We start from the raw sequence: 12,245 nt of genomic DNA on the forward strand, positions 1-12,245 counted from the left end.
TAAAAATATGTGAGATGACTGTGACCTATGAGGAGCCTAGCAAGAACAACTTCCTCTCTTCTCTTCCTATGTTGATTAGACTCAGACAGATTGCACATTTTTATTTTCTCTATGTGCATGAGACTTAATTAGTTGACAAAGTGAGAGGTTGCAAACCTACCATGGAGGAATGCTGTTTTTTTTGGTGCGGGTAATGTTGTCAGCACTGATGCCAGTAGCTCCCATAGCCTTAGCCTCTTTAGCGTGCACTTTAGCTTGCATATCAAAAGGACAGATGGAAGTCTGGCGTGTGTGATGCACTTATCCAATGTAGAAAAAAGAGACTAGTCCATATAAGGTGATCTGGTAGGGAATTTATTTTTATGGCATAATTAAGAGATATATATTTTTGTCTAAGTAGAGGGAGTTCATTTGATTTAACATAAAAGCTTTGAATGGGCGATGAGTGAAAAGCACTAGTAGCTAATCAGATACTTTGATGATAGACCAGGTTCAACCACTGGAGCCTATTCTCCCTTGCAGAACTGTAAACCTGGGAAATATAATCAAGCTTTGAACATACAAGTTCATGATGACAAATGCAGAGACCTAATGGAACATCGATCAGCACTCCATTTGGTAGAGGATAGAGTGAAGAGGATATTCAATTTTTTTTTGCATTTATCCAGAAGATGGTATATGCATGTACAGAAAATGAGCTTTCTATCAAAGATCAGTCCCAGAAACCCAAGTTTCTGGCCTCTGGAACTACAACTACAGGGATACTAGTTCATCCCATTCTTAAACCAAGATCGGGGTGGAGAGTGAAGTTCCGACAGAAGTGTACCCAGATGGTTTTTTCTGCAAATAACCCAGACCAGAGTACCTCAGGTCCCTATACCCCTCAGGTATAGGGATCTGAGGTACTCTGGCATTGGTGAGATATGCTGAAGCAGCCATGACGTGCATCACCTAACATGGTCAGAGGAAGTTGAAGAAATTGCGAAGGGCGGAAGGAAGACATAAAATAGTGTTTGGTGATCAGGCATCTGTATCAGACGGATGAAATACTTTGGAAGTGTTGAGAGCAATCACACAAGTTTCTCCAAATCAGTTCATTATGTGGCCACAGGTGGTTGGTGATGCCCAGGAGATGAGCTGTAGGTCCTCTGGGGAATAACTTTCTCTGTTGATAACTTTCTCCATGATTTTTATGAGCAGTGCTCCCATGGCAAAGAGCAAGGAAGTTAGAACAGCATTTGAATGGAGGTGTGTTTTGGCATTTGGCCCTCTCAAATTCAGATTTGGATTTGTTGGTGATTTTTTCTGGAACTGTTGCAGAAGTGAATCTACTAGTTGTCAAGTGGGGTACTGGCCTCCACCAATTCATATATCCAAGCTGGGTGTACATGTTACTCTGCAGTTGTTGTATAAACTTTATTAATTTCAATTTGTTTTGTGAAGTACAATCATTTAAATATGATTTTGAAGACTGAATGAATGTAATGACAAGTGGGTGTCCATAATTATAATACTTGATACTACTAGATGAATTTATGCTGGAGTATACACTAGTCTGTAGACCAAACAAAGGCTTTATGAAGCTACTCCAGGTTAGCATTCAGGGTGGTGACCTCACCACTGTTTATTGCAAGTATGCAATGAAAATCACCTAACACCAAAACACATTCATAAACATCCATGCTATAGTATCATTCAAATATATGGCTAGAGGATGAAGAGTAGCAATGTTATATTCTTAGCCAACCAGCAACATATGAATGTCATTACCCACATAATACTACCACTATACACATCAAAGGCATGAAGAAGCCAAAATTCACATCTGAATTACAGAACAACTTTGCAGTTTACTTTTCCCTATTTCTTCCAGAATGCTTAGTTTAGTTATTTTATTTGGATTTATGGTCAAAGCAACTCAGGTTATGAACCAAATGTATTCTGTCTGTTAATTCCATGTGTCCTAACGGTTAGTGTGCCTGCTTTGTGGGATGAAAAACTCTGATAAAGGTTCTTTGCATCCTAGACAAGATTTGAATCCACGTCTTTACAACTGAATGGCATTGTCAAAACCAACTAAGCTACAGAGGCTCTTCCAGAATGCAGTATGATTCATAGACATCATGGAGACATTCTTCATTTTTTTCTGAGAGTACAGATTTAAGATGGTTCTTCTACAGACCATCAGATCATATACCAAATCAAATCTAAGAGCAATGCGTTAGGAGGCTATCAGGTCAGTTAGATAAGATTGATGTCAGGAATTCAGCTTTGCATCTGGGTGATGTTACAATGACACTAACTGAATTGAAACAGGAATAAAAGGGCAGAAGTTACACTATGGCCTAGCTGAGAGACCAGAAGGCATGATTATTAGTTATTTTCTGCATTTGGCTGTTTCAAAGTTTGATTTTTTGATAGTTTACAGCTGTTGAGGAGAGCAGTGCACATTCAGTGTAAAGCTTTGGTTTTTGATTTGAGCCACCTGAGATATGCCAAATTTTTATCTCAAACAAAATTTTTTTTATATTGAAGAGCCAAGCCACATAATGGGTTTTGAATAGACTGAGTGAAAGTCCTCATAATGGGTTTTGAATAGACTGAGTGAAAGTCCTCATTCCCACAAAGATTATTTTAGTTATTTGAAATTATAAAAAGTAATCGGATGATGAATAGGAGAAAAAATCAGGGAGCTCATCCCATTTGGCCATCATACAGCCTAAGAAATGAGACAGATTAGATACTCCACTAGTCCCAGTCACCCAAAACACATTCTGTAGTTAAAGAAACTTGGATGAGGTTATGATCTGATCTACCTGAGTTAATTAGCTAGGGTCTAAGTCTATTAATTATGGTATCACTTCTTCAAGAGGAGAACTGCATGATAAAATGTATTTAGACAGTACTGGTTTAGAAAAGGTCAAGGATATTGGCAGGATAGCCATTATTTATTTTGGTAAAATGACTATTTGTGTTAGGGTATTGATCACAATAAATATCTCAGCATCCCTTCTAGCTTAGTAGTCGTGAAGAGGTGTCAGTGTGAGTTACTAACAGTGAAGTTGGCAAGGAAGATGACTTCATGGTTTGGATTGCATTATAGAAAATTGAACTTTAAAAATGACCAAGAGGTTAGCATGGTTATATGAATGTGGAGCAATACAGATAAAAAACAAACAAATACTACAAAACAAGGAAATTGCAAGCCATGCTATATCAGAAAGAAGTGATTCTAGATTTGGCATTCTCTGAGACACGATGTCAGATCTGGTGAAAGCAAGCTTTCTTCTTTATAACAAGCAATGATTTTATTTTTGTTTTCACTGCTGTGTTGCTTTGTGGCACAAAGCAGAAGGGTGCTTGAATGAAGTTCACACATTTTCAGTGAAATATGAGAATTCTCAAATGAAAAGAAAAAAACTGTTTTATTCTGGTAATTTTTTTTTATAAGAACCTTTACATGTTTGTCATGATGCTGAAAGAGAGTGGCACTGCTTTCAAGATAACATGTTTATAATGCCTTTGGGGACCCAGTTTCAGAGTTTGCAAATGATTCTTTTATATTGAGAAAATAAGCAGTCTATTATCTAATTAGATTTTGAATGCCCACTAATGTGAACGGAAAAAGCAAGAGTATGTTATTTTAAAGGAGATGCTGAATTTGTTACAATTAACTCTAACTTTATCAAAAACTACTGGTGATAAAGAAAGGAAAATGGACAATTTTATGAAATGTTATTATCTGAGGCTTCTATTATGAATTTTGTGGGTTAATCTGATTTTGAACAAGAAACATATCTATATATGGTATCTGGGTAAAATTTTAGTTGTGAAAATGTGTATGATTGCAGGCCTATTAGATATTCAGATTTTGTTATCATAATAACATTATTTTTAATTAAGTAACACTATTTTGAGGAAAACACCTCTAAAAAATGTAAAAAACCTTGGATATGAACCTAAAGACTTTGCTAGATAATAACAATGAAAAACAGTTAATACACATTTTAAGTTACCAGGTGGCATATGGAAGAAATTTGACTAGCATAATTTTTCAGTGCTATATTTCATTTAGTGTTTTTAATAAACTTAGTTTTATATGTTATTATAATGCTGCTAATGGTAACACAACAAATTAGGACAACAGCTGGAAAGACATCACTGTTCAGGGAATTCAAAACGAGTGACTTTGTGAGATGTTGTGTGTGGGGGGGAGGTGCATGCACACCCAATGTATGCACTACTGAAAGTTGGTGATTTATAGGTGATGGACATAAAAGGTGATAGAATGTGTCAAAAGGAAGATAACAGTTTGGTGAATGATTGAAAATGTGAGTGTTGTAGAGCAGAGTATAGAAATAAGTAAAGATGAATGAAATATGAATAGTTATATTCTAAGGAGGAAGAAAGTTAACAATAAATAAGTATGATGATTCCATGATTAGGATTTGCTTGATGGTTGTGAAATTACAATCATCATATTTTCACACTTTCCTTTTTTGAAGATTAAAGATATTGCTGATGCCATCCATTTTTTTAAAAAGAAAAGTAAAAGAGTTAATTTCACCTTCTGAATGAATGGTTTAGAAGGTGAAAAGGAACTGTGGAATGATATGAGATAATTATTGGAATATATGAAAAAAAAAAAGGGGGGGGGAAAGGAGCAAGAGAGAGAGAGAGAGAGTAATGGTTATAAATCTCTTGCCAAAGTATGGTATAAATAAACTGAACTGCCATAATTGCAAATAAGCCAGTGCACTGATTATGTAGGAGAAATGGTGTGCAATTCTTAGATATTTGAAGTAAATTTGATACATGAATGGACTTGTGTCAGATGAATTGCACTTAAATGGATTTTGAGTTAGGTGTCTAGAGAAGTTTTGTGTAATGAGAGAATGGACATGTAAAATCAGGAAATGCAGGTGAGAAAGTGTGTGCAGCCAAGTATGTTAAATCTGAATGAAATAGTCCTTTATAAGATTCAAGAGTGTCCATGGGACAAAGATGATATGGTAATTCATGTATACTAATTTGTGAAGAATTTGTAAGAATAAGAAGGGGTACTGGTAGGACAAAAATTATAGGCATTAGTGTGGAATGGATGACAAAGGAAGATACTGGAATAAAATGTGAAGGATATTTTATTTTCAGAGAGAGAGAGAGAACAAGACTTGATGAGAAACACTGCTAATGAGCAGAAGAAATGCAACCAAGAAATGTAGAATTGAGGAACACAGTATATTTCAAGCTATTTGGTTTGAGAAGATAAGCCATTTGAACTAAACATATGGTGATTTTCCTGCTATACTCTAAGGGAAGTAAAAATAGATGTGTATCTGCATTGCCAAATTAACTCAATGAGCAGAGAATGATAATTACTAAAATGACTGACTATAAGAGCACAGATGGAGAGGACACGAGAAAAGGAAATGGAATTTATAGAGCTACCATAATTACTTAAAACAACATGTGATGGATGGTTACTCTTATCCAGGATTTCTCAACTGTTTCTCATAAAGTGATAACATGATCCTGACAACCTATGTTTGCCTGAACTCCAGTTACCAATTTCCGAGTTTCTCTCCCACAATTTTTTTTTTTTTACCTTCTTTAGTATGCATGTACAAATCTTAGCTAGAACATTTAATAGAGAAATTGTCTGCAGTTATCATATTTTCAGTTTAAGTTTCATTTTTACAAATGAAAATTATGAGTGCTTTGCACCAATCATCGAGAATGACTTTATGACTTGACATCCTGAAATATGCAGGAGAGCACTGTAAAACTTTTATACCTATGTATTTGAGCATTCAATTTCATGTGTTGCTGATTACATTCATTTTGAAAGAAGTGGAGGAATTTTTTGAGTCATTAAAGTAGGCAGGTGACAAAGAAAACTGAAAAAGCAATCCTTGTTGGAGATGTAAATAATGGAATAGGAAATGAATATTCCACCAGCCATACAGAAAACATTTGGAGAAAAGGAAAATGTTAAAAATAATGGTGAGCGTCTTCTAGATTTCTGCCTCAGATATGTAATAGTCACTAGTAACACTATCTTCAGACATAAAGATGTGCACAAGTTCACATGCAGAGAAGACACAAGAAATAAAAAAGCCATGTTGACTATGACATTGTTGACAATGATATCTTCATGCCAGTTCAAGATACTAGAATGCACAGAGGATTTAAAATTGAAAATGACCCTGCTTTGTTTTAAGCAGGATAAAAATGAATATCACATTGAAAAGAACCGTATGTAAGAAAGTTTTATAAGCTTTTAAAGGCAAACAGTAGACCCAGTTATCCAAACATTACTAAATCAAAAATGAAACAGTTTGAAAACAAGAACCAAACCTTGGAGTCTCAGTACCACTCTAAAGAAAACATGGATTGATTCATCTAGGAAAACATATTGTGAAGTTGCTTGCAGCAGTAGAAAAATCAGAACTCCATGATGAACAAAGAAGTTAAAGAAGCAATCCTGGAAAAGAAGAAAGCATACTAAAAGTTCCTAGCAAGTAAGCCAGAGAAAAATTTAAGACAGCTAAGCAGTGTAAAAGTAGCTGAACTAACATCATAGGAAGACTCTGGGAAAAATATAGAAGATAGATATCAGAAAGTAACAAAATATTCTGGAGGCTACTGAAAAAGCTTAGAAACAAAGCGAAGAGTACTGTAAAAGGACATGAAAAAAGGATATTAGATGTCTGGAGTAATCTTGAACAAATGTTAAATGAAACAAGCAGTGATAGAACCATACTAGAACATTTTCAAGAGAAATGTGAAGAGGAGGACATATCAATACTTGAGGTAGAAAAAGCCATCAAAACTTTAAATGTGGAAAGACAGCTGGAGCAGATGATATTCAACTAGAAATCTTTAAGTATGGAGGTATAAAAGTTTAGCAGTGATTGCACTGCATAATTCAGAGAGTCTGGTCAGAAAGTTGAATTCCAGATGATTGGAGTAGAGCTCTAATAGTTTCCATCTATAAAAAGGGAATAAAGCTGAATGTGAGAATTATGGAGGAATTTCTTTACTAAGTGTTCCAGGTAAGATTTATGCTAGCATACCTGAAAAGAGGCTGAGAAAAATTGTGCAAGAGAAACTTGGAGAGAACAACCTGGGTTCAGGCCAAACAGAGGTTGTCTAGATCAGATGTTCACTTTATGACAAACAGTTGATAAACAGGAGCATAACCAGGATCTGTCTTTAAGTTTTATAGATGTGGAAAAGTTATATGACAAGATGCCAAGAGGAAAGCTATTCATTACTCTACAGCAGTGTGGTGAAAATGAGACATTATACAGAGCAATACATCATCTATATTTGGGTTGTAAATTAGCAGTTAGAATTGAAAGAAATACAGGAAGATGGTTTGATGTTAAATCAGGAGTGAGAGAAGGGTGCATAGGGTGCATTTTACCTCCATTCTGACTCATCATCTATATGGATTACATTATGAAACAAAGTGGAATTAAACCTGATATAAGGTTATACCAAACTTACCTCTTTGCTTTATGCAGATGATGTACTCAAACATATGCAGTGCAAGTCCCTAGATTTTTTTTTAACTAAACTGAATAACAGAGTTAAAAAATTTAGCATGAAAATCAACAATAAAAAGACCAAAAATATGAACATATGCAGAAAAATAGAAAACTTCAACTGTATTATCAATGGAGAGCCTATACAACAAGTAAAATATTTCAGCTATTTAGGCACAGTTTCTAGTGAAGAAGACAAATTAAATTTGGAAATCAAGAAAATCTGGTATGGTGGAAATTACTAAAACACTAGCAGTAAACAGGAACATGATCAAACCAGTTTTAAGTTATGGATCTGAGAGTTGTGTTAGAAATAAAGCACTTGATCAAAGATTAGAGACCACAGATGCTAGAGTCCTGAGAAAAATTAGGGGTCTGAATGGATGGAATCAGTGGCAGAATCGTATTAAAAATAAAAACACCAGGAAGGAATTTCACATTGTTAGCATTCAAGAATGTGTGAGGAGGGCTAATCTAAGGTGGTATGGTCACTTTAACAGAATGAGAGAAGAAGGGTTATCAAAACCTTTTGTTAACTTGTGTTTGATGCTAAGATGGCAGGAAAAATACCCAGAATAAAACCAAGAACTAGATGGATTGATTCATTAAAAGTGCCTTAGAAGACCAAAATGTTAGATATGACAATATTGGAGTGTGCTGACAAGTAATGGAGTAATTTGGATGTAAACTGTTGAAAGGAGATTAGTAATAATGTAAACTTAATCATGTAGCGTTGTTATAGTATCCTGTATACCTCTTCAGGGTACATATGAGGAAAGTGATGATGATGATAATAATTCTATCACTGCTCACTTCATATAACAGTCTTTCAGAATCCAGCTATCCAGAATATTTCATTTGTTTTCAATAGTCTTTAGAATATTCTGCCACCTTCCTGATATTTATCTTTTATATTCTTCCCAAGGCCCATATAACCCTATGGTAATGGCATTTGCACCTGTAGCTCTAAGTCACCTGAAGAAAAACTGTTCTTCTAAGTTTCATTCTAGTCACTGACACTAGAGGAACTTTTTCTAAGCCTTTCTTCAACTAGCTCCTGAGTTGGTCAATCTCTGGCACTGGCAAGTGGATCATCCCATAATCTCAAGAAAACCAATCATAGAACCAGCACTATTTCAGACAATAATATATCGTGGTGTGGTCAGGGACAGCAAAATGGCAACTGGTGCCTACCATACTCTCTTCACTGGATGCTGTTTACTATCACTGATAGTTTGGGCAGCCAACTAGCTAAGGGTAAAGATTCACTTTCTCAGTTTTCAAAAAGTTAGATAGGGCTAAAACGACCTTGCCTAGTTCTTTTGGGAAATAAAAGGCATTCATGGATAAATAAACATTCTTACCAAACTCTTTATTTATTTCTTTATGATTTTACATGACGTTACTTAATTCTTTAACATCTTATGCCCACCATGTTCTTATTTTTCTATCCTTGCAGATAATTCAATAAATGCCTTCCCCAAATTAATTAATGTTTTCTCAGAGTTTGCCAGTGAAATTCCAATTCCAAAAACGATCTTGCCTAGTTCCTTTGGGAAATAAAAGGCATTCATGGATAAATAAACATTCTTACCAAACTCTTTATTTATTTCTTTATGATTTTACATGACGTTACTTAATTCTTTAACATCTTATGCCCACCATGTTCTTATTTTTCTATCCTTGCAGATAATTCAATAAATGCCTTCCCCAAATTAATTAATGTTTTCTCAGAGTTTGCCAGTGAAATTCCAATTCCAAAAACGATCTTGCCTAGTTCCTTTGGGAAATAAAAGGCATTCATGGATAAATAAACATTCTTACCAAACTCTTTATTTATTTCTTTATGATTTTACATGACGTTACTTAATTCTTTAACATCTTATGCCCACCATGTTCTTATTTTTCTATCCTTGCAGATAATTCAATAAATGCCTTCCCCAAATTAATTAATGTTTTCTCAGAGTTTGCCAGTGAAATTCCAATTCCAAAAACGATCTTGCCTAGTTCCTTTGGGAAATAAAAGGCATTCATGGATAAATAAACATTCTTACCAAACTCTTTATTTATTTCTTTATGATTTTACATGACTTTATTTAATTTTTTAACATCTTATGCCCACCATGAAGTTCTTATTTTTCTATCCTTGCAGATAATTCAATAAATGCCTTCCCCAAATTAATTAATGTTTTCTCAGAGTTTGCCAGTGAAATTCCAAAGTGTGATTCATGGTTTTTTTTATAAACTCTTTCATGTTTTATTGAATATTTGTATAATTCAGTTTACAGTTCACCTGTAAAAGAAGCTCGACTTAATTTGTTTTAAAACTTTAACACATTTTTATTTTCAATATATTTATTTTAATCCTGATTAAAACTAAGTGATGATGATGATTTCCAGTTTCAAATATCCCCTGCATACTCTTGTATCCTGAACAAGTGTGAACATATTGCTATCAACTATATATTCATACTGCTTCAGGATAAGGTTTAATCTTGTATCTTGCCTCCATGCGAATTTGTACACACTTTTATGTTGAAATATAGTGTTAGTAATAACAAGTCCCTGTCCTGAACAAAATCTAGCAAGCACATACTATTAGCTTTGGCTTTTCTCCAAATTTTTACAAAACATTTCTATGTCTGGGATTCATTTTCTACCCTATTATCTAGATCTTCAAGGAACAGCTTTTCCATTTTCTTTATGTCAACTGTCTTCTCTAATGACCTGAAAGTTCCTTCACTTCTTCTATTGGAGGGCCTTCAGTGAAAACCACAAGCACAAATAAGTTTCACTATTCAATTCCTTATTTTGAAAATTTTCCATATAGCTCTGCTTGAAAGTTGCCAACCAGTTAAAAAGTTTATCTTTGTTTTGAATGCTATTAATGCTTTTTTCCTTTCCTTGATCATTATTTCCCACATATAACATCCTTTATTTATTATTTAGCAAGATCTCCCCTATTTTAGTCTTCTTTATCTCATTATGTCCACATTGCACTTCTTTAATTCTTCTGGCTCAATTTCTTTTCTGCTGATACCTCATATGCCGATGGTGCCAATTTTCAGTTGCTACTATTGTATTTATTCCAGTAGTTAACTTTTCACTATTCGTTCTGGTACTCTGATGAAAATAGTGGAGATCTCATTTAACTAGGAGATTCCTTTCTAGCTGGCATGAAATTTCATTATGTTGTACAATCATGTTTGTTTTTGGTTTGCTTAAACCAGAGATAGAAATACAATTTGATCACCTAAGTTGCAGATGGCCAACTCCTCGTTTGTTTACTATCCAGTGGATACCCATTAACAAGCTGCACAGTGTGGTGAGGATTGGACATATGGTCAGTGCTCCATCTAGTTTTCTGTATTCCTTAAAGGTTATGTGGAAGTCTTCTCTCAGTTATGTAGCTCTGACCCTTAAGTGAACCTTAATAATAATAATAATAATAAAATGACATATAGTCTGATGTGTCCTGCCAGGCACAACATCAGAATTATATGAGAGGTGATGGGGAGTCTTCCAGTGGTCAGGAATGATTCAATTTTAGCAATGCTCAATTCATAACACAGGGAGTGTGAAATTTCTATGAATAAAAAATATTTTTAACCAAGCAATTTGTATTTAATGTTTAATTAAAGTGTACTTTCTCAGTTAAAACACATTAGTAACAAATGGTTACTGACCTGATTGTATATCTTTTAAAGGTGACTCTTTAATTCCATCAACACTAATATGAACTTTTTCTTTTTCTCTAAGATGAGCTTGTTTGCGCAATACTGCACACTGTCGCTGTTTACGAGGTGGTGTTTCTGATACAAATTTTGTCTTCAATATACGTCGTCCTGTAATATATAATAAGTAAACTATCTGTTATTAATTTACTTACCATAAAGTTATAAATTTCCATTAAAGTTTTATGTTCACCTCATATATGAGCTGTCAGCTCGTTCAAAGATGTTTCCAACAAACATTTAATTAAATTCTTACCTAATTCCCATGATGAAGATATTCATATTGTTTAAGGTTCTATGTCAATGTTGTCTTGCAGAAAGTACTGTGGTTATGTCCATATATTATTTTAATATTGAAAACTAATTAGACAATCTAACTAAAATGATTCATGATACCTTATATGTATAACTAATCATCCAAATGTCATTTATGTTTGCTATTGTTCAATTTTTCGGATCATACTGGAGATGCTCATGACATCACCATACCAACTTGACTGACCAAGTGGTTAGCACTGTAAAATCTCTCATGATCGTGTCTGCGCGGTTAGCCTAGTGGCTATGCGCTTCGCAACCATATGCCTGGGGAAGGAGTGTCCTAGGTTTGATTCCTGTCGGTGACGTGAGGAGCTGAAGGATCTTCCTCAGCCATAGCCAAGTTAGCCAGTCTTGGGCGTGGACAGCAGGGTTTTTTCCCCAGTTTATTCTGGGGTTTTTCATCCCGCAAAGCAGGCAAACTGGCCTTGAGAACTTAACACTACAGGCCATAGGATATATCGGGGCATAGGGCTGACCACCTTATCCTGTAAACGGATTGAGGTCCGATGATCAATGGACCCTCGACACCGCAAGGTAAAAGAGGGTATAAGGAAGATGAGATGAGATAAGTAATTTCATGACTTATCATGTTCGGATTTTTAGTGGAACCTGTGGCATAGTAATTAAATAATAAAGTAATACG

The 12,245-nt window shown here is 34.7% G+C and overlaps 1 protein-coding gene across 1 annotated transcript in view; it reads right to left on the bottom strand.

Annotated features, from left to right (window-relative positions):
- The window catches only part of LOC150099824 (treslin-like), a 290,982-nt gene that overhangs the window by 3,173 nt on the left and 275,564 nt on the right, over positions 1-12,245 (bottom strand). The window contains exon 15 of the mRNA XM_090403686.1: positions 11,237-11,395. Within this exon, the coding sequence (XP_090259812.1) occupies positions 11,237-11,395 (159 nt within the window). The remainder of the gene's footprint in view (positions 1-11,236; positions 11,396-12,245) is intronic.

Source organism: Typopeltis vanoorti, chromosome 14 (assembly GCF_054136105.1).
Source record: "Typopeltis vanoorti isolate ZY-2024b chromosome 14, IOZ_Tvanoo_1.0, whole genome shotgun sequence".
Taxonomy (NCBI): domain Eukaryota; kingdom Metazoa; phylum Arthropoda; class Arachnida; order Uropygi; family Thelyphonidae; genus Typopeltis; species Typopeltis vanoorti.